We start from the raw sequence: 22,660 nt of genomic DNA on the forward strand, positions 1-22,660 counted from the left end.
GTTCACCTGTATCTCCAGTGGTCACTCTGCCTCTTGGTCCCTCTGCTGTGCTCTGGTGCCAGAAAGCTCCTTTCCAGGCACAGGCAGGAGACAGTGTCTTCTGCTGGCCGGGGCTCCCTGGGGGTGGCCGGGCCGGGGGCTGCCGCTCCTCCACGCTGACCCACTGTGCTCCCCCAACCCCACCCAGATCCTCGTCCACATCGGCTTCCTGACGGAGGAATCTGGGGACGTGTTCAGCCCGCGGGTGCTGAAGGGCGGGCCTCTGGGGGAGATGGTGCAGTGGGCAGACATCCTGGCTGCTCTGTATGTCCTGGGCCACGGCCTGCGGATCACAGTGTCCCTGAAGGAGCTGCAGAGGTGAGTTCCGGGTGGGAAGAGGGGAGGTAGGGGAGCCCTGCCCTCCTGCTACTGTCAGAGAGCGACATTCCTAATTTCCTCCTCCACCTGCTCCCTCTGCTTCCCACGCCCTCCTCCCCGACCCTGATGCCTGGCCATGTTTGGGATGCACCAAGGGAGCGTATTTGCAGAGTGCTGTTCAAACAGGGTCCCGTTCTCCATCTAGCGGCTAACGGGGGCCTTGGTGTTTGTGCTCAGGGGCTGACGAATGTTGGCTTGTGGAACTGAGCCACATACAGATGGGGTCCCCTCTGCCTGCCGTCCTGGTGGGCTTGGTGTAGCCTCAGGGGACCTCTTCTGGAACTGGGTTCCTTCCTGGGCCTATTCTGGGGTCTAGGGATCGGGAAGACCTGGAGGGTGGTGAAGTGGGCCACCCTTTCATGAGTGTTTGCCTTTCCAGGGTCCCTCTTATGCTGTTGGAGGTGGGAGAGTGGTGATGAGGGTCCTAGCATCGTGTGTCCGCATGTGCGAGTATGATTAGGTTTATTTTTAACCACTATATCTGTGGGCTGTAGAAATACATAAGCTTTTTCTTCTTTTACTTATTAAGATTGATTCAATGATATTTGATACGTACAAAAATATACATGCTGTATGTTACGAAGCCCAAGAGTGGAGTGGTCTTCCATGGTCGCCACAAGAGTATTACCTACCAGGGTGCTCGCGTCTGCCTGGGGGCTCCTTGTCTCGCCCACCCCTTTGCCTCCCCCCACCCACTGCCCCAGGAAACTGGGAACATGGATTCTGTGTTTATCATTCCTTTGCTTTTTTTTTTTTAAAGTAGTTTGTTTGTTTTACAAATTCATGGATCTATGAACAACGCATGGTTTTAGTTTTATTTGGGTTTGGTTTGAGCCTTGTAAGAATGGCATCTACTCTGCAGTCTCTAAGGCTGGCTTTCTTTGCCTGTTGTTAGGTTTCAAAGATTCATCCGTGTTGCCTGTAGCTCCATCTCATTCATGTTCATCACTGAATGACATTCCATTGTGTGTATGTGCCATAATCGTGTATCAGTTTCTCCTGTCTGTGGGCATTTTCCCATGTCTTTACAAGTTATTTTGAAGGATGCTGTGGTGGACCTTTTGGTACACGTCACCTGGTGTGCCTGGGTCAGAGTTTCTCTTGGATGTGGACTGGGTTTTTCCCTTGAGATAGACTCAGGTGCACAATTGCTGGGACTTAGTTGGAGTGTCTGAAAATTTAGCTTGACACAAAAATGCCAACTGTTTTCCTAAGTGACTGCACCAGTTCAGTCCTGCCATGTATTGGCTCCCAGGGGGCCACATTCTCACCCACAGTTAGTGTTACTGGGTTTCCTAACTGGGGGTGTGAAGATGTATCATGACATCTTGTTGGGCTCTTACCTTGCATTCTCTGACAACTGATGAGGCTGAGCATCTCCTAATTCTAATTTGTGGCTTGTCTTGGTCATTTCTTTATGGTGTTTTGTTTTGTTTTAGGAACAGAAGGTCTTCATTTTAGTTAGTTTTTTTTTTTTTTGGAAAGGGCGCTGGAGGTAGCTAGGTTTTATTTGGGTTTTTTTTGATGGATTTACTGGGGATTGAACCCAGGGCCTCTTGCATGCTAACCGTGCGCTCTACCACTTGAACTGTCTCCCCCAGGTCTTCATTTTAATGTAATTAAAGGTATCAAATATTTTCTTTATGGCTTGGGATTTTTGTTGTGCTTGGTGAATTTCTGTTTCTTTATTGGGATGAGATTGCCCTAACTGGCTGTCGAGGCATTGGGAAGCACATCCCAGGTGGGGGCAGCGAGTTCTGGGGGAGGAGGTGCCACCTTGAAATAGCACTTCCGCCCCGTCTGGTTGAATGTCACCTGAGTGGGAAGGAGCTAGGCTGGGAGCTGTCCCCGCGGGCTGGTGCTGAACCACCAAACTAGCTGCCCAGCGCTGGGAGAGGGAACCGGCACGCCCCTCACACTGGCGCTCGCCCTGTGGCATTTTGTTGTCAGACAAGCTATTGCCCTTGTGTGGGCCACTTCAGAGCTGGAGGTGCCTTCTCGCTGCCCGCCAGGGCACACTGCTGCTCGCTGTGCTGTGCCCACTCCCTGCTCCCTCTGAACAGAGCTCAGGAGATGCAGAGCAGAACGCTGCAGAGGCAGCTAACATTTGCAAAAGATGAAAAGACACCTCTCTCCCTGGCCTCAAAGCTTCCTAGGGGAAAGTCAGACGGGGCAGAGATGGGGAGGAGGCAGGAGAAAGGGACCTGATGTGTGGGAATCCAAAGAAGTCTCCGGCAACTTAGGACGACATAGCTGGTGGCTGTGGGAAGCCAGACCGGCCTCAGGCAGAACAACAAGCAAAGGACCGGGGGCCCCTATTCCCTGGGTCGGCAGAGATGCCCAGGGTACAGTGGGAAGAGACTAGGGGCTGGGGACCGCCCAGAGGCCTCCTCCCAGGCTCTGCCACACACAGTCCCCTGTGCATGCAGAGGTTCCTTCTGTCAGTACCACTGACACCTGGCTCCACCTCAAGGTTAGATGAGTTCACATTTATCCAGCAGCCTTCAGCTTGAGTCTTCCCTTCTGACTGTGCATTTTCTGGGGCCAGAGGGGTGAGAACTTCCTTCCTTTATTGCTCCCTCAGGGAGTGGGAGGGCTTCCAGGCATCTGTGACAACCCAGCATCACACTTAGAGACCCGTTCTTCCGTGAGAGGACGTACTTGACAAGTCTCCCTAAGAGGCAGGAGTTTAACTCAGTTCTGCTTCTCAGCCCACATTGGGGTGTCTCCCCTTTCAGCCTTGACCTTGAGTCCTTGCCTGCCCAGAGTACCTCCTCCGCCTCCGACCACTTGTTGGGCCCGGTGGGCTCTGAGCCTGTGGTTGGTGAGGCTGCAGTTGCCCATCACAGGGGCCAGAGCATTGAAGATGGGGACCCTGATGAAAAGCACTCAGAGCTGAAATACGCCTCTGCTGCCATTTCTTTCACTACACACATGCACCCACATGCATGCACGCACACTCCTATGCACAGCCACACGTGCACACGCTTGTATGTGTGCACACCCCCTGCATGCACACAGGTGTACATCCCTGCACACAAGCACATGCAGACACACATCCTTGCACATGGACGTGACACACCCGTGCACATGCATGCACACAGGCACACCCCCATATACGCACACGCACACCCCACAGAGAATCTGTATCTTCCCACCAGTGAGTCACTACCTGCCAAGCTCTTGCAGATCTGAAATTCCCAGAAGCAGGGGCTCCAGGGAGAGGTTGCCCCTCTCCTATTACAGCTGTAAATCATATCCAGACAGCTCTGCCCTTGGTTCCCGGAAGAGCCTCAGGAAGGTTCTTTCTAAATCTGTTACCAGGTACAATTTAAAACAACTAAAAGAATAAAAATTAAAAAAAGAAAACCACCTTCCCCAGGAGACATAATACACTTCTGTCTATAAAATTCGCAGCATCCACCGGGGTGGAATTCATTTCAGGTAGGGATTCTCAGCCTCAGCTGCAGCACAACCGCCTTAGAAACAGAGCAACCTCTGGGCCCCACTCTTGGGGTCTCTGATTTCATTGGTCTGGGGTGGGGGTTGAATATCAGGTTTTCAAAGCTCCCCGGGTGGTCTAATGAGCAATGAGGGCTGGGAGGTAGGCTGTGTGGGAGGCTCTGTCTCGGGCCTCTCCCACAGCGTCTGGTGGTTTATTGGTGGTGTTTGGCGTTCGTCACCTTATAGAAGTATCACTTTGATCTCCGCCTTCACCTTCACGCGGCATTCTGTGTGTGTGTCTGGGTCCACATTTCCCTTCTTATAAGGACACCAGTCATATCAGATTAGGGCCCACACTAATGACCTCATTGCAACTTGGTCACCTTTGTAAAAAGCTCTGTCTCCAAATATGGTCACATTCTGAGGTTCTGGGGGGTAAGGACCCCAACGTATGATTTTGGGGCTGGGGGAGCCCAATGTAGTCCATTGCTAGATGGTGACCATTTGAGCCTGGAAAGGGGTTGTGGGCAGAGGTAGCCCAGAGTACAAGCATGGCACCGACGTGGGTTCTGCAGGAGGCAGCGGGATCACCCCAGCCTTGTGGGGCTGCTCCAGGCAGGTGGCACCACAGTAATTTGAATGTAGGTCAACAGGATATGAAGGTAGTCCAAACTCTGAGAGTCGTGGCTTGGCTTCTGCAAGAGAAACGTCTCCCCGGGCTGGCCCGATGACCCGTGGGGGGAAGGCAGCGGGACAAAGACGCTGCCCGTACGTTTGTTGCAGTTTATTCACAGATGTTCACGGCAGATGTCCTGGCCACTGACTAGACAAGGAGACTGGACGGATAAGCCGCTTGTCTGCTGCTCATGTTTTGCTGCTTTAATTAACTGTCTCACTGGAGGGGTATCTGGGGCCTTGTACGGAGTCCACATCTGGCTTTGCTGCTGGAAGATGTTGAGAGCGATGGCGTGCGGGTACAACAGGCTCTGTGATAAGACTGCAGTGCGGGGATGTCAGACAGTCCTGCCCGTGCCCTGCACGCGTGGCGGGAAGGAGAGACAAAGGCAGAGCCCCATCGAGAGCATCTGAGACGTCCTCATGGATGCCTGGATCCACCGTGGGCATTTTGACGTGAAGCCTCTCCCTTCTCACCCACCCAGAACTGGCTGTGCCCGTCCATTTTATTTGCATAATTTCAAGCATCATTAATAGTACGTGGCATGAGGAAAAATTACTGAGCTCTTCCTCCCTCCATGAGTGAAATTGGGTTTAGTAGAAAATTAGTTGACTTAACTGGCAAATGATGAAAGCTTGAGAGGAGAATGTTTAAGTAAGGAGGACAAGGAGGGGCAACTTGGCTGTCAAGCACTGGCCCCGGTGGAAATCAGTCTCCTAGCCTCTTTGTTCAGTGTTTGTTCAAGGGAAATACTGGGGAGGGTCCCCAGAGGATGACGAAGGCATGGACCACATCCCGTCCCGCATGCTCAGCCCCGCTTGACGAGGTCGCGTCCAATAAACCCTGAGGAGCCAGTCCAGGCAGGACGCAGGGTTTGAACTCGTTCAGATCTGGCTGTGACTGACTGAGACTGGCCTGAACCAGGCTGATCTATTGAGTTCAAGGCAGCCGCAAGGTAGACGGCGCTGCCGTTCTCTGGGGGGAGGGGAGAGAAGAGCTCTGGGTGTCGGGGGCACACAGGAAAGACCTTGAATTTGAGTTTAGACACACTGAATTAGAGCTGCCTATGTGGAGACAGCTCAGTGATGGGCCCCGGGGCTCAGAATGGAGATAGCATCTCGGTAGCAACTGAATACAAATGTGAACAAAATTGCCAAGTGATATGGAAAAGGGCCTAACAGCAAAGACTTAAGAAACAGTAACATTTAAAGGCTTTTTGGAGAAAGAGGTACTGGCAGGGGAGACTGAGAGGGAGCAGATACCCATGGAGAAAATGCTTCCATCGAAGGAGGGTGTGACCGGAGATGTCTGAAGGAGACTAAAAAACATCCAAAGCGTTTGGCCACATGCAAGTCATTGTTGAGCCTTGAAAGAGCCATTTTGATTGGGTTGTGGGGACCAAAGCCAGCAGTTTGTGGGTCGTGGAATGAGGGGGCTGCTGTGGAAAGCAGCCGTGAGTCAAGTACTTCTGGGAGGAGTGTGGCTGTGGGCAGGAGGAGAGGGAGAATTGGAGTCGGGGGGACAGAGGCGTTGCAGATAGCGTGTGCGTTTCTGGGGGGCTCTGGAAACAAAGCGCAGCAAACTGGGGGATTTCTCGTCTCCCAGTTCTGGAGGCCAGAAATCTGAAATCAAGATGTTGGCAGGGCTGGTTCCTCCTGAGGCTGGGAGGGGGAACCTGATCCGTCCTCTCTCCTGGATTCTGGGAGCCTCTCATGCTCCGTGGCTCGTGGATGCCTGTCTTCTCCCAGTGTCTTCGCACCATCTTCCTCCCATTGTGTCTGTCTCTGTGTCCACATTTCTCCTTATAAGGACACTGCCATCTTGGATGAGGGCCCACCCTAACATGACCTCATCTTAACTTGATCATCTACAGAGACCGTTTCCAAATGAGTCACATCGCAGATACTGGGGGTTAGGACTTCGACATCTTTTGGGAGGATACAATGTAACCCATCACAGAAGGTTTGCTTATTTACTTTTCAAGATGGGAGATCTGTAAGCCGGTTTAAATACTGGAGTGAAGGAGACGGAACAGAGGGCAGTGGAAGTACAGGAGGGAGGTGGTGTTGTGCACAGCGGCCCAAGAGGGTGGCTTGGAAGAGGAAGAGAACAGGATGTGGTGGGGCTGCTGATGGGGCTACGGGGAAGGGGCAGGGGGCTGGGGCCTCCCCATTGATGCTTTGATGTAGGAGGGACGAGCATGTGCCGGGAGTGAGGTGGAGGGGCCAGGAGGTTTAAGGAGAGTGGGCACCCTCAGAATGCCCTGAAGGCTGCCCAGGATTTATAATGTATTGTCCCTTAAAAAAAAAAAGATTTGAACCGAATATGGCAAAATCTTACAACTTGACGAGGCTGGGGCGTGGGAGCACGGGTACTCATGATGTTGCTGGATTATTTTCTATAACTTTCTGGATGCTTGAAATATTTCATTGCTGGATTAGAACAGGGGAAGAAAGAGCTACATCCAGGGTCTGCCTGGCACTTCGGGGCCTCTTGTCTGTCGTGCTTCTCCCTCCCCCACCTGTTCTGAGAGGAGGCATGAGAGGCAAATGACTAATTCACACTAAAACTCTCCATCCTCTGCCTTCTTTTCCCTTCTTCCTCCTTGGGCTCCAGGGAGGCGTTTTAAACTGCGTAGTGGAATCGTGTGCAGCACAGCTGAACGCCGCGGAAGGTGGGGGACCTCTGCTGGGGGCCCAGAGCCACGCCGGTTCCTGCCCCCTCCTCCTTCCCCAGGATCCCAGAGAGATGAGTCCTTGCGCCTCCCACTCCTTGCTGCTCTGAGCCACCGAGAGTGGGAGTCTGATTCTTGCCAGTCAAGGCCCCTGACTAAGTCTTGATGTTGTCCTGCAACTTCGTGGATGCCGTGGCCAGGTCACCTTTTCCAGCTCGGGCCTGGTCCACACTGAGGCTGGAAGGCTGCAGAGGAAGAGACACTAAAAAAAATCCCAGGCCCTTGGCCAAGGTCCATGCGACCCAAGTAGGGTGGAGAGAGCTCGGGAGGAGTCAGAGAGGGGAAGAAGAGGAGGGCTAGCTTCTGAAGGCTGTGGAAGGACGGGTAGGGAGGTGAATTAGTTCCAGGGGGCGCAGAGGGAGGCATCAGTACATCTTCCAGTCTCAGGAGCCATGGATTCCCTTAAAGGGAGGTGGGGTCCTGAGCAAGAGGAGGTCGCATCCAATGGCGGCTGGAGAGGGGGAAGGCAGAGAGTGGGGTGGACTTTCCAGAGACTGAAGGGCCCCCCACAGAAAGGCTAAAACTCCACTGCTCTGGGCTCAGAACAGGGGCAGGGCTGGCCTGGGACTTTTTTATTCCCCGTGAAGCTGGCAGAAGCACAGGATGGTACGGATCACCCCTGGGGCTCCTTCCAACTTTCCCTGATATCACAAAAGGGCTCTGGTGAAAGAGAGGCCTTCTTGGGAGCCAGACTTTTCTAGGCTATTCTGAAATGGACCAGGACCCCCGCATGGCTCATGGCTGGCACTCCAGGGCTGTATCTTTCCTTTAACCCAGATCTCCCACAGGGCTAGTTCTGATGGCATTGAGAGTAGCTCTTACCCATCTTTGTTTCTGCCAAAGCCCCTACACAGGTTGGTTTTCCACAAAGGTTTGTGGAACTGGCCAGAACTGTGAGAGCCCCTAGGACACGAAGATCCCCCAAGGAACTGAAAACCCACATCCCAATGGCAGGCCCCATCCCAGAGGGAAGAGATGGCATCTCTGGGGCCAGCCCAGGCGTCAGGAGCTGTAGTAGACCTCGGTGACTCTAACCTGCACCCGGGCTGGACAACCACCTTCCCAGGACATTAAAAGCATGGCTCGGATGACAGAAGCCTTGATTCGTGCTCAACATTCACACGCATTTGTTATATAAACAGGGGCTTGTCTGCAAGGATGGAGGCAGGGAAGAGCCAAAGGGATGTGTTCCCGTTCCTCTGCCGGCAGCCCCTGGGGAGCTGGAGGAATGAGTCTGTGGTTTCATCCAGCTCTCCTGGGAGCGGCAGCCCTATTCTTAGTCCTGAGCTTGCTTACCAGGAAGGAATGCTGGGGACGAAAGTGTCAGCTTCGGGCCACGGGCCCCATACACGCTGCCCAGTCCCCTTTTAGAACGCTCCAGCCCGTGGTTCCTTCGGGCTTCGGCTAAGGAGTGGCTGGACTCTGCTCCCATCCACTTTTCCTTTGGCTTCCCTTTTCCTCTGAGCCCTGCCTCCACTGGGGACCTGGCTCTTCTTAGCTGTGACCCCTGACCCTCCCCGGGCACCAGGATGTCTGTTTTCTCAGGAGACAGAAGCTGAGGGTGGTCCGTCGTGGCAGCATCAGCAAGTGTCTTTTGTTGAGCACAGGAAGGTCAGCCCATGCTGGGCGAGAGAAGAAAACCCCTCCGGAGAATTTAATACCTTCCTTGTTAGTGATCCTAACCTGCCCTCTAAAGCAGCTCATTAGATGCCCAGTTAACTCTCCGGGTTTACTTCTTTACGCCCCTTGTGCTCTGGGGAAGGGGCAGCAGCCTGCTCTAACAATGGGCCGCGGGAGAGAGACGGGGGCAGTGCCGGGTGGCTCAGGAGATGGGCTCCCGGCGGGGTCAGAGGAATAGCAGGCCCCGGAGGAGACAAAGGTCCCTGGCTGCCCAGCCGGGGTGCTCCCATCAAGGAGATGGATTCAGGGAGGTCGAAGTTCCCTGTGTGCGCTTAGCACCTGGAGCCAAAGATCTTAGAGCACTTTGTAAGGATTCTTTTTAATTAGGTCCTTCCCACACAGAGACGAGACAGAAGAGTGTGTTCCAGAATTTAAGCACTACCTGGAGAGATTATTTCCAGCCATAGACCAAAGGCACAGGGAGAAATAAAACTGGAGATTTTTAGCCTGGGAGGGACCGTGGAGATGTTTCCACGCATCATGGAGCCGGAGTGCAGGTGGATGCCAGAGCGGTTCCACGACTGTGCGGGACCACCCAGCGAGTTCGTGCCGGAGCTCACGCCCAGGGGTGCTCTTCACTGCGCAGAGCTCAGCATTTTCATTCCCAGCAGAGGATTTTTTCCCCCCATTGGGTGTAGTTTATATTTTTTCCTCCCCACTTGTCCTGTCTGCCCATCCTCCCTCTTAATCTTTTAGCAAAGAGTGAGTCATCCTGCTCCGGCTATTTTCTGAGCCCCAGAATTGTGGGGCAGGAGACCATATGCTTGTGGGGCTGGGCATGGGCACTGCCAGTGTGGACAGTTTGGGTGTTTTGGGGGGAGGGTGGTAATTAGGTTTATTTATTTATTTATTTACTTTTTAATGGAGGTACTGGGGATTGAACCCAGGACCTTCTGTATGCTAAGCATGCGCTCTACCACTGAGCTATACCCTCCCCCAATTTTACTATAATTTAAAAAAAAAGCCAAAACCAGGGTATAGCTCAGTGGCAGAGCATGTGCTTAGCATGCATGAAGTCCTAGGTTCAACCCCCAGTACCTCCATTAAAAAAAAATGAATCCCACAAAAAATTGTGGTAAAATACACATACTGTAAAGTGGACCATCTTAACCATGTGCGGTTCAGGGGTGTTAGGTATGTTCACGTAGCTGTGCAGCCATCACCATCATCCGTCTCTAGAGCTTTTTCAACTTCCCAAACTGAAACTGTGCCCATTAAACCTGAACTCCCCATCTTTTGCTCCTCCCATCCCTCCCCCAACAGGCTGGCTTTCATGGGCAGATTAATCTGGGTTGGGCACAGGGCCAGATGACCAGGTGACCCATAGAAAGTTCTGTTTCCCTAGATCACCCCCTTCCCCCACCCCTTTTCATCTGAATTTAGACTCCCACTCAGGTGGCCTGGGGACATTTGGAAATCCAGCCCAATCACCCAATTTGTCAATTTCATGGAAACTTCCTGAGTGTTGGATGTGGTAGTGGGTGGACCAGGGCTGCTAAGTGGGTGCACCTGAAGTCCCTTCACACTGAGATGCTACCTGTCCCCCTCTCACCAGTGCCGTGGGGGTGGGGGGGCTTCGTGACCCCCTAAAAGTCCAAAGGCAAATGAGGAACCTGACGTTGGAATGACAAAAACGTCTGAACAGGGGCCTTTTGAGGAGTCAGTGTGGAAGGTGGAATTGTCCAGCTGGGCCTCCCCGGGCACCTTTAGCTGAAGGTGGTCAGGAGCCAGTGTTTTTCAATTCATGTCACTGTTCCCACCAACCACTTAGCGTAAAATTGCCCATAAAAGGGAACTTAAATTACAAGTGATAAAACCACAGCCCCCTGTCCCCTCAGCTGACCCTCTCTGCTCTGTTCAGATTCCCTGTGACAAGAGTAATGAGGAAGCTGCAGACACTTACCTCCAGTGAAGTCACCTTAAATTGAAAGTCTTTGTTTTCTAGGGCTGGAGGGATGGGGGACCGTGTGGCTCCTCGTTAACTCCTGGGAAGGGGACCTGCCGTCTCTGGACCTGTTTGTCTCCCCTTCTCTCCTTCCTGCCGTGTTGTCTTCTTGGGACCCGTGGGGCCACTTGTGCCCAGTCCAAACCGGGGGGCTACTCACTCGATCACCCTGGAAGTCGCCCATCTGCCTTGGTCTCCTCTCACCCACCCACTCCCTCTCCCCTAACATGCTTTCTTGACCACATTTTCAACCTTTAAACCAATTCTTCCTGGGGGTTCACTGGGTTCATTGGTTTATTAATTAGTTCGTGAACACCACGATACTTACTGAGTCAGACCCTATCCCAGCTCTGGGCTTTCAGAGGTAACCTGGCCTTGCCCTCGGGGCTGGGTGGGGGGGCCAGATGTGAGGAGGTGACTCAGGACGGTGCAGAGGGATGGTGGGGAAGTGCTGGAGCAGAGGGATAAGGGCATCTCACTCTGCCCGGAGGACCAAGGAAGGCTTCCTGGAGGAGGAGACAAGGTTTTAAATAAGGAGCAGGAGGTGAAACATTTCTGGAAAGGATAGGATGGAACGGGGGGGGGGTCACAGACCAGGCTGACATTGTGGACAAATCTCTCCAGAAAACTGGAGGCAGGCAAGACTGGAGGGAGGCCAAATAGAGAGGAAATGATCTCAAGATTCTAGCTGAAAACTGACGGGGGCCTTAAGTGAGGGCGGTGGGGTGTGTATGAGGGGAGGGGGCTGGAAGGGCATTGCCAGACTGGGAAATTCAGAAGGCAGAACGGATGACTAAAGTAATACTAGTCAACGGAAGCTTCACTCACCTTGCCTCTCTCGGTCCTACCAGGAAACTGTGAGGTAGGCGTTGGTATTTATCTTTTGCTGATGAGAAAAATGAAATTCCTAGCGGCTTATGACTCTCCAAGGTTAGCAACACAGCTGGGACCGGGTTTGGATCTCTGCTGGCAGCCTGGGGCTCCAGGTTCGGGAGGTCCCTGTGGCCCAGCAGTCCACCGTGGTGCTGTCTGATGCCCCGTGGCCCTGGAGGAAGGAGTGTTTAATGGGTGGGAGTGTGGGCTTTGGAGCCCACTGCCTGGGTTCCCATTCCAGCTCCACTCCTTCCTGGCTGTATGATCCTGGGTAAATGACTAAACCTCTCTGTTTCTTAATCTGTAAGGAGAGGAGCAGGATGGGAATGGGTCTGATCTCTTAGAGTGGTTGCCCAGATGAAAGGAACTGATGAATTAATAAGCTGAAAGTGCCTTGCATGGAACCCGTGTTCGAAATGGTAGCTATGAAGGTGGTGGTGACACTCTCTAGAACATCAGTGTGGAGTCATTCTCCCAGGAGAGAGCTGTGACTTGCTCATCTGGCTTTTCAAGGGCTCTGGGCCTGGGACCAGGAGTGTGGTTGGGGTTGGGACAACCAGAAGAAGCCCCTGTGACTTTGTTGGTACCACACATGGCCACAGAGGGACAACGTGTTGCCTGGAAACCAGCCCGAAAGGCAGTGTTGGGAAGTCGATCTTGTTACTGGCGCAGGTAGCAGCAACTAGACCCACCTACGGTTTATATTTTCAGAATTGTCTTAATTTTCCCAGACCCAGATTCCACGAGCTGAGCTGCCACCCCCTCCCTTGCTTCTGCAAGAGGAATCATCACTTTGTCTTTCTATTTGTGGTTCTTAATTGAGTGGAGGAAGTGGGGAGGGGGGCTAGGGTCTGTCCTGAACCTGGAGCTTCTATAGCCCAGAACAAAAATGATGCTCTGTCTGCCTAGAGGAGTTTTAGGGGGTGAGAGAAAGCCCACACTTGAAAGAAAACAGGGCTCCCACAGGGTAGACTGCCAAATCTGCTCGACACTTAAAAATACTACCAAATATTTCACGCAGTCTCCAGGCTGTGGGAGCTCTTTCCTGCGCCGGCTGCAGACCCCTGGCATCTGCACTGCTGCCCCTTTGCTTTCTGAGTATTTCAGCAAAAAAGCTGAAGCAGCACGACCTGCCTTAGAAGCCCTGGTTCTGAGCATCCTCTGTGTTGATCTCGTTGAAAAGAGGAAATCATTGGAGGGTTGGATGGATGGGGACAGGGAACACTTGGCCATTTTTAAGTTTACAGATAAGTGAGGAGAGATGGTTATCAGGTTTTTGCACTTCCCTCTCCCCACTTAGCAGCCAAGGTCCTAACACTGGGGGAGCCAGTGTGGGGAAGCTGAGGGGGCCGGGGTGCACAGGCTGGGGACAGGTAGGCAAAGACAAAGCCCCTTGTCTCTTGCTGCCCTTCTCTGCAGGGCACAGGCCAACCCCTTATGCCTTGATCTCTGTCACCCGACACCTTTCCATCATGGCCTTGTCATCAGGTTATAAACATCACTGAAAAGGCACCAGTGTGGGCAGTGAGCTCGGGGGACAGTGCATACAGTGCTTCTGCTGGTGTCTTGCCGAGCATGAGCAGGGGAGGCAAAGACGTCCAGGCGGTACTTCTCCTCCGGGCGTGAATTGTCCCAAGGAGCCCGGGATGTGACCCAGGGGACTGATAATTGCGGCCCTTTGCCACGTGGATCCCTGAAGGGGCTCACTGGGAGGGCTCGCAGACGCCTTCTGGCATCTGTATCTGGACCGGGGATCGAAGGGAGGTGGGAATCAGGCGAGGTGGGCGGCTGATCTCCAGGGGCTTCCCTGGGGGCCAGCACCGTTCCCTCTGCCTGGCCCAGCGGCTCAGTTCAGACTCACTGAGCCATTGATCTGAAAGCCTCATCATCCCTGCAGGGGGTGTGCAGTCAGGCTAAGCAGGGGCTCCTGGGTGATGGGCAGAGGTGTCCAGGACAAAGTTCATGCTGGACCGTGGGTGCTGGCAGGGGGCTTTAAGCCTGTCTCCAGGGAGGTGGACTGAGCAGACGGGAGGCCGTGTCCTTCAGGGTCCAGTGAGATGACCCGAAGCCTCTGCGCTGGGTCAGCAGGGGCAGCCCTGTCCCAGGTGAGAGCCTGCCTGCCTGTAAGCGGCCCAGCAGGCAGGGTCGGGGCCCCCTGTGGGGCGGGGCTGGGCTCCTCCCCTGGCCGGGGGCCAGTCAGCAAAGCGGAATTGTACCCACTGAGGCACGGGGTTGGGGCCCCTTCAACTCCAAACAAACGCCGAAGCTGCATTGAGGACCACGGTGAGGATTTATGGTGCTTCATGAACGTTGGATAAAGGCGCTCCCTCTGGGCAGACACAGCCCTGCAGGGCTGTGCAGATTAACAGAAAGCGCCCCTTCTTTCTGGCAGGTAGCGCAGGCCAGGTGCAGGCTTCAAAAGCCAGCCTGGGCTGGATCTCAGTTCCCCTTGTGCAGTGGGAAACATACGTAACTGTACTCAGCCGGCCTGTTCACTTCCTCTCCAAGAGTCTGCCAGGGTTCATGCGCTGACCTCACGTTCCTTTACAGTGTGCCCCCTCCCACCCCCACTTGTCTATTCCAGGCTGTAGGAATGAGGGTGGGCTCCGAGGCCCCCAGATACAAGCCAGTTGGGAAGGTGGGTTTCTGCTGTCTGTTGGTCCCTCTCGGGGCTCAGACTCTGAAGGGCCCTTCTCTCAGTAACTTAGGGGTGCCGCCAGGCCGGGGGAGCTGCCCGCTCACCGTGCCCCTGCCTTTCGACCTCGTCTACACCGACTACCACGGCCTGCAGCAAATGAAGCAGCACATGGGGCTCTCCTTCAAGAAGTACCGGTGAGAGGGCTGCGGGAGGGTGGCGGCGGCACACAGGGTCCCAGCCGCCAGCTGGTCCCCGAGGTGGGGGATTGCACCATCCTGGGTTCTGCAGTGGAGGGGAGGTTCCCTCTCCTCCGCCACCTTCCTTCCCAGACAGCTCTGCCTCCCGGCCAAGGCTGACTCGCTGACAATTAATAAGCCGCAGCCAGCCGCCCCAGTGCCCCCTGCTGCCGGCAGGCTGAGGGGTGGGGTCAGAGTTTACCCAGACAGAGGGGCAGAGGAATTGCAGGGAGTGGGGGAAGGAAACAGGGCAGGTAACTGGGGTGTGGCCTCTGTGTGGGGACCCAGCAGCCCCCTCCCCCCAACCTCCTGCCCCCCACCCCCGCCTTGGGCTGGAGGAAGACCATCACCATCGCTCCCAGCCAGCGGGACACGGGGTTTAATTTAGCACAGCGAGCCCTGCTGCTTATGACGTCACTCCAGTCCCACTGACTGTCCACGTGATTTTATTAGGAATAAAAAAAGTGACAGGCGGCGTTATTGCTTTATTATTGATGCTTGTTCTCCGTGCACACGGAGCCACCTCCTCCCACCCCACCCTCCTCGAGGGGAGGAGTGCCGACCTCAGCAGCCTGTGCACAGTTCTGGGTCACCAGGAAGGACTCGGGCTGAGGCAGCTCCTTGTAGGGCTATCTGAGTCTCAGTGTTTGTCTTCACTCCCTGGGGGTGGCCCAGATGGAGGGAGAGGTTCTGGGCTTCGGCCCGTCGAGAGCGACCTCAGGGTGGGACACAGCCTCCAGCCCACTGGGATGCCCACTTGAAGTGGCCATACTTGCCAAGTAGACTTTGAGGTGCAATTGGCCCTTGGCAGTGGCTGGTCCCCCGGGGCTCTGCTCTTCTGCATCTGAGCCCAGAGAGACGGGATCATCCTGAGGGTGTCAGGCTCCTGGGCAGAGGGGCTGTGGACTCGGGAGTGAAAATTGTACAGGTGACCCCTGGGGCAGTGGGGAGGGACCCCACTCCAGGCAGGCTGTCCCTTTCTAGGCTCCCCTGGGGAAGCCGTAAAAATTAACAGTTTCTGAGTTAGTGGTCCACAGTTCAGGTGTGTCTGTAAGGCCCTGAGACAGTTGGGGTGTTATCTCCATGTGACTGATGGGGAAGCTGACCCAGAGAGGCTTAGGCACTTGCCTGTGGCCACACAGCCAAGTAATGTCTGAGCCCAAGCCCTGACTACACCGTGCACTATCCTGACCGGCCACCTTTGGGCTACAGAGCCCACGGCTGGGGCAACCCCAGCCCAGGGAGACAGAGGTTGGTGACCTTGGTTCCTGGTCCCCGGGGTGGGAGGGGCAGGTGCCGCATCCGGGTCATCGACACCTTCGGGACAGAACCTGCGTACAATCATGAGGAGTATGCCACGCTGCACGGCTACCGGACCAACTGGGGCTACTGGAACCTCAACCCCAAGCAGTTTATGACCATGTTCCGTGAGTACCTGGCCGCGGGGCGGGGGTGGGGCCGACGTGGCTCTCCGAGGTGGCCGGGGAGGCAGAAGGTCCCATTCCTCTCTCTCCTTTCGGGGCCTGTGCGGGGACAGGGACACACCCAGCCATCAGCCTTGGACAGGAAAGCCTCAGTCCCCTCTCTGCCGATGTGTGAGCCAGAAAAGAAGCCTCTGGTGGGTCCAGAACAAAGAGGATCTAGTGGCCTTCCAGAAAGAGAGACATTGCAAAGTGGAGGGAGACAAAGTGGCGAGGGGGCAGGATAGGCTGGCTTTCGAAGCAGAGGGAACACACGTAGTGAAGATGGGTGTGGAAAGAACCTGAAGGTTCTGGAAATGGAAGTTCTCGGGGAGGCTCCAGCATCGGAGATAGTGGTGGTGAGGCTGGGGGTGGGGGCTGGGGTCCCTGCCAATGATGGGCTCCGGGAAGGGACGAAGTCATTCCAGCTGAGCTCTCTCCAGTTTTAATGAGACTCTAAAACATATACACGCTGACCTCCCCTCTCACCTGCAGCGTGCTGAGAACGATTTGACCTTTGCTTGACAACGCAGGGTCAGTGCTGTCTCTCTGGCGCAGGCCTGCCCTGCGGGAGCGGCGCAGGTGTGCGCAGCCGTGTCCCCTGCTAACGGGCCCTTCTCCTGTCGCTGTTTGATGTGGTGCCTTTTCTCCTAGTTGGGAAGCTGTCAGCTGTCACTTTTAATCGTCGTCAGTCTGTCTGCCTCCAGCAGCATCTTGCAGGTCTAATTGGTGGCTCTTTGAAGGCTGTGGGTCACACAGCCAGATAAGCACCCTCGTTAAGATTGTCTCTAAATTAAGAGCAAAGTTGGCCCTGAGCAGGATCCCGAGGAACTTGCTTATAAGTAAAGTAGCTGCTCCCTCCTTAGCCTGTCAAATGAATGCATCTCTTTTGGTACGTAGGGTCTTCTTTTGTCTTACTCTTCAGAGGGGCTATATTAGAGGCAGATGAGATTTCTGGATACATAAGTCATAGTTTGATTGGCTTCCAGAGGGTTGGGAAGGTGGGAAGGACCCTTGGAGCCTAGAGGAGGTATCTGAGGCCCAGAAAGGTAGAGTAACCTGTCTAAGGTCCCACAGCTCTGTGGGGACAAAACTCCCTCCCCAGGGCCCATTGCAAGGTTGCATGATGCTTCTCCAAGAGAAGAGTGACTGTTCTAACAGCTCATCTGGTGGCACTGTGCTTCCAGGAGAGTGATTGGAGTGGGGTGGGTACCAAGGAGATTTCTGGAGGGAAGGGAGATGGCAGGGGAGAGAGTGAGTGGTGATGCTGTAGGCTGTGGGAACAGCATCTGTGATGGCAGAGAGGAAGGACTGCGGAGTCATGGAGGACTTGGAAACAGAGGGGTGTGGCCTTTTAGCAAAGATTCCTGAGTTTATATTGGATACAGTAATTTGAGGTTCACTGTAGGTTCTTGAGCTAGGGAATGTCATGGAGGAAAAGTTCTTTGAGATGCACTATTCTGGCAGACTGCAGGCGGCCAGAAGGGCACTGGTATAAGAGGGGAAAGCAGGAGATGGCTCCTAGCCTTCTGCAATGGTCTACACTGAGAAAACGAAGCCCACTGGATGTGGAGTTCCAAACCTGGTGAACTCCTACTCGTCCTCCAAAACTCCACATCAAATGTCTCTTTTTACTGCCACTTTCCCTGAGCCCCTAACCTAATCTAATCCAGGCAGAATGTTTTATAACTCTTAAACCTAATTCTGTTAAAGCATATATTGAAATAGGAGAGTTATTTGCTTATACATTTATTTCCACTGATAGATTACAAATCACTGAAAAAAAGTGATTTTATTTCTCTGGAGCTTATGGAGGGCCTCAGAAAATGTTAATTGATTGAATAAATTAACGAAAAGAGAACAGAAAACAGAGAGGCTTGCCTGCCTTAATGATAAACCAAGTCCAGCAAGGAATTCATGAGCAGACCTCTTTCCCCATCTAGCTGGTTGATTTCCCCAAAGAGCTGAGAGGCTGGCTGCCTCTCCCCGCCTTGCCCTGCCCCCAGAGCTCTTTGCTTAATGGTCCCTGTTATTTTAATTGGTTGCAATACTTCCCTGTCCCACGCCCACCAGTGTAGCTAATTGTTCTAAACCTGTCCCTTCTGGTGGAGTCGGTGGAAAGAGGGGTTCTTCAGCTCTGTGAACAGGGAGGAAATGGCGAGCAGGAGAGAGGCCTGGGTGCCGCCCGCACTGGAGCCAGAGGGCAGGGTAGGGCTGGACGGGCAAACTGGGTCAGGAGCGGTCTGGTCTGCCCTCCGGGGGCCTCTCCCAGCCTGGTGGAGCCTCCTGAGTCAGGAGAGCTGCCTGAGCCCTGACCATTGCAGAAACAACTCCAGGTCCCTCCTTTTGTCCCTGAAGCCCTAGAGGAGAGATGGTTTTGTTCTACAGTCAGTGCTTACAGTGGTCAGACTTCAGACCCAAGAATCCGTGAGCTTTCTGGAGCACTGGGACAGGAAACCGCCACCACCTCTAAGACGCACCAGACGTCAGTCACACATTCTGTGGGTATTGAGGGCGCTGGGTAGATACACCATGTGAAATCTACACATTTAATTAAATTATACATCCCAGTGTCAGAAATGCTAAAATGTGAAAAATGTGCATCGGAAATGACGAAACAGGGTGTTTGGCATCAGGGCTGTTCTGGGAAAGCAAGGGAAGGTGTCTGCTGCCAATCTACGCCCCGCGCCTCTCCCGCGGGGAAGGCAGAGTAGATTTACTTGAGGTCCAGAAGCATCCTATTCAAGGTCCTTTGCGCAGAAGGGAGGGGCCGAAGGCCTTGCGGATGATTGGCACTCGTGCCTGCGCCCCTGTCTGGCCATGGCAGACAGAGCTAATCAGTAATCAGTGAGGTTGCTCGAGCGTGGCCGAGGGGTTGGAGCCCCAGCTGAAACGCATCCCCTGCCCCAGGAGCGCGGGCTTCTGGGACGAGTAAGTCAGGGTGTGATCTGCGCTTTGATGGAAACCTGGCTGCAGTGGACGGAGCTGCAAAGGGAGGGCACACAGACCCCAGAGAAGGCTTCTCGGGGGACAGGGGGTGACGTGTGAGTGGGCCCTGAACCTGAACAGGATTTTCCCATTGGAGAAAAGGGAGGAGGGCGCTCCGGGCAGAGGGAAGATCAGGGGCAGGAGCTTGGCGGAGGAGTGAAAGGGACGATGTGTCCATGCGTTCGTGAGCCAGTCGGCCGGGGGCGCCCGGTGCCGGAGACACAGAGCCCTGCCCTCGTGGGGCTTGTATTCTAACAGTAATACATGGAAAAACAATATATAGCATCACGACTGGTCAGTGAGTGCCAAGGCAAAAAGTAAAGCAGGGAATGGAGACAGAGAGGGAGACCAGGGTCCGGAAAGAACGCTCAGCAGGGCCCTGTGGGCAGAGCTAAATGGAGGCGGGGGGTGGGGTGGGTAAGAGATGCTGTGGAAGGGGGCGTAGGGGCAGATCCTATAGATTGCTGTGGGGATTTGGACTTATGGGTCCACTTTTGTGCAGGGTTTGTTGCAGAGGAGGGACCTGATCGGACCTAGATTTGAAAAGATTGCTTGGGAGAAAAGACAAACAAGAGAACCTTGGAAATGGGGGGCAGCAGTCACAGTGGTCCTGGACCAGGGTGGCGTGATGGAGGGGATGTCAGAATCCCCACCTGGCGTCACGGGCTCTGCTGATGGATGCACTGGAGTGAGGGGAGAGGGAGGAGCCGGAGACCGGGCCTGAGCCGAGTGGGGAGAGGGTACTGCGGTGAGAGCAGGGACCTGGTCTGAAAACAAGCAAGGGCGACCATGTGACCTGTCCAAGGTTCCCTTCTGCTCCATGGCTTTGTGACAGTCTCTGGGAGAGGGGTTTGCCCAGGGCACTGGTGGATGGATTCCCTCCCCCTCCTCAAACCAGTCCCTGTACTCCTAGCCCCCTTCCCCATCCCTGCCAAGTGGGGACCCATCTGATGGGGTCAGTCCAGGTAGACCCTTGGCGTGACCTTGGCTGTCTGGTACCCCCTTTCCTGACCCTGTGGTCTGGCCGCAGCTCACACCCCAGACAACTCCTTCATGGGCTTCGTGTCCGAGGAGCTCAACGAGACGGAGAAGCAGCTCATCAAAGGTGGCAAGGCCAGCAACATGGCCGTGGTGTACGGCAAGGAGGCGAGCATCTGGAAGGTGAGCCCCGCCGGCCCCAAGCTCCGGGCCTGGGATCCAGCTGCCCTCTGCCACCCAGCACTGGTGGAAAACAGCCCCCACTGGTGGGTCAGAAAAGAGGTCCCTAACTGCCATTGGAAATACCGGCCTGGGGGCTCATGACTTGTCCCCCTCCCTGCCCCGACTCTCTGCAGCAAGCTCAGATGCCCTTTATAAAGGACTGTGCCTTAATCCTCCACCCTCCCTGGGATGGATCAGTAAACACTCTAACCCAGCAAAGGGGGTTTAGGCTGGACTTGGGGGTTCTGTGGGTGGGAGGCAGTGGAGAAGCAGGAGAGGACTAGGGTTTGGAACTTCAGGGCGGGGTCCCTCGAGAAGCGCCACCTGCGTGGGAGGTTGTCTGCTCACCCGGCCACTGATCTGTTCTCTCTCCTTTCTCTCTGCCCCCATGGCAACGAGGCAGCTCCAGGTATGGCGACTGTTCCCCATGTGCCCCCTCCACCTCCTGCCTCCCTCCCCTCTCAGGGTCTCCCCTGGGGGTGCTCCTGGGTTGGGCTTTCCGGGGTTTGAGGCCCCTGTGGATGGACGAGACCAAGGTAGGAGGAGGGTAATGGGGACAGCAGGGTCCCAGGCGGGCTGTGTGAGGGGAGGCCAGTCCCCGGAGGCCAGGGTCCGGCCTGGCATGGCACAGGGCAGCTCCTCAGATGGGTTATTGACCTAAGGCAGGCGGCAGAAGGTTAATTACAATGAAGATACTGATTATGGGAAACACGTGGAGCAGCCCCTGTACACCCCCCCATTTAAGCCTGTCACATGATCATCTTAGTTAAGGATTCTCACACTGCACTGATCAGGATTAGGTCCAGCTGTCACAGGAAAGCCCGGGATAATAGTGATTGAAACAAGGTGACGGTATGTTTTCTTCCCTGTAGACAAACTCGGGAGGCGTCAGTCCCGGGCTGACATCTGGGGCTCTTCTCCCCTAGTTGACCCACTCTGTTTGGTTCCCATCCCCAGGTCTGCCTCGTGGTTTAAGATGACCACGGGTAGCTGAGTCGTTACACCTGCCCTCCAGCGGGGAGGAGGAGGAAGGGGCGCAGAAGGGCCAGGTTCAGGGACATTTCCTGAGCGATGCACGCATCGCTTCCCCATATGCCCAGTGGCCGTGCCCAGGTCTTGGCCCCGTGGCTATGCCCAGTCTCAGGGGACACTGGAGTGGCTGTGCTCCAGGCAGCCACGTCCCCAGCTCAGTCCTGGAGTTCTGTGACAGGAAGAGGGAGAAAAGAGACACTAGGGACATCGCACGCTCAGTGCTGCAGCAACCTCGTGAAGTCACAGCGATGTCTGACACATTCATCCGGAGCTCACTAGTGCCAGGTGTTTGCACATGTCTTCTCACCTGACCATCAACTATGAGGTTGGAGTGACAAGCTAGTTAAGTTGTGGGGCTGGGATGAGAACCCACATCTGTCTCCAGAGCTGGGACACTTAGCCCCCACTATCTATAGCCTTGGATGGTGGCAGAGAGAAGCTCTGGAGGCTGGACTCAAGGCCCAGGCCCTGGCGGAGATGTCAGTGCCCACTGCGGGGTGTGGGGCAAGGGGTTATTCTCATATGAGGTCAAACAAGCTGGCTGCCCAGAAGCCCGGGGCACCAGGCGAGGGGGAGAGCACAGCCTGTGTCTGCTTGTACCAGAAAACGCTGTTAAGAAACTGCCCCAAGAGAATGAGAGGTTATGAAGTCTGGGAAGAGAATGGTTTCATCTCTAGCTCAGGAGCTTCGGGGCTAGCCGGGAGCAACGCTGTTCAGCCGGAGACCTCAAAGAAGCTGCTTCCCCAAAAAAGACGTCTCTGCTCTGGTCTTTGTGACCAAAGGAGGGCAGAGGTGGCTGGATGAAGAGAATGGCAGCAGCATCCTGGGACAAACAGGTGCACAGTTCAGGGCACCAGGTGGCAGAGAAGTGGAGGAGAGAGGGCGTGAGGTCACAGCATCCTTAGGGGAGTGGCAGCCGGGATCAGCGGGTTTCGGTGAATTTTGTGCTGAGGAGACTTGTCTCATCCTGGGTGCCTGGAGCTTGCAGCTAAGGCTTGGACGCTGCTGCTTTATCTGAGCCTGTCTCAGGGAGCAGGAGTGAGGGGCAGAGACAGGCCGCTTGTCCAGGCACGGGGCAAACCTATCCTTGCTGCTGGAGACATTCCACACATCAGAAGTGCAGCCAAGGTGGGCTTCTTAAACAGCAGGCTGCAACCCGGGGACAAATCATGGAATCAACCCAGCTCTGTTATTTTTTTTTTTCCTCTTCAGCTTTACTGAGGTATAATTGACAAAGAAAAATTGTATATATTTAAGGTGTGCAATGTGATGGCTTGATAGACGTAGATGTGGTGAAATGAGTACCACAATCAAGCTAATTAACGCATCCATCACCT

At 54.6% G+C, this 22,660-nt stretch overlaps 1 protein-coding gene across 5 annotated transcripts in view; it reads left to right on the plus strand.

The window, feature by feature from the left end:
• MGAT5B (alpha-1,6-mannosylglycoprotein 6-beta-N-acetylglucosaminyltransferase B) overlaps positions 1-22,660 on the plus strand; it is a 66,618-nt gene that overhangs the window by 27,382 nt on the left and 16,576 nt on the right. For all 5 annotated transcript variants that reach the window (XR_012059866.1, XR_012059865.1, XM_072939656.1 and 2 more), the window contains exons 8-11: positions 188-357; positions 14,470-14,601; positions 15,937-16,070; positions 20,122-20,252. Coding sequence is in view for 3 of the 5 variants with exons in the window: in XM_072939656.1 (XP_072795757.1) it covers positions 188-357; positions 14,470-14,601; positions 15,937-16,070; positions 20,122-20,252 (567 nt within the window). In the remaining 2 variants the exon portion in view is untranslated. The remainder of the gene's footprint in view (positions 1-187; positions 358-14,469; positions 14,602-15,936; positions 16,071-20,121; positions 20,253-22,660) is intronic.

Source organism: Vicugna pacos, chromosome 16 (genome assembly GCF_048564905.1).
Source record: "Vicugna pacos chromosome 16, VicPac4, whole genome shotgun sequence".
Classification (NCBI taxonomy): Eukaryota; Metazoa; Chordata; class Mammalia; order Artiodactyla; family Camelidae; genus Vicugna; species Vicugna pacos.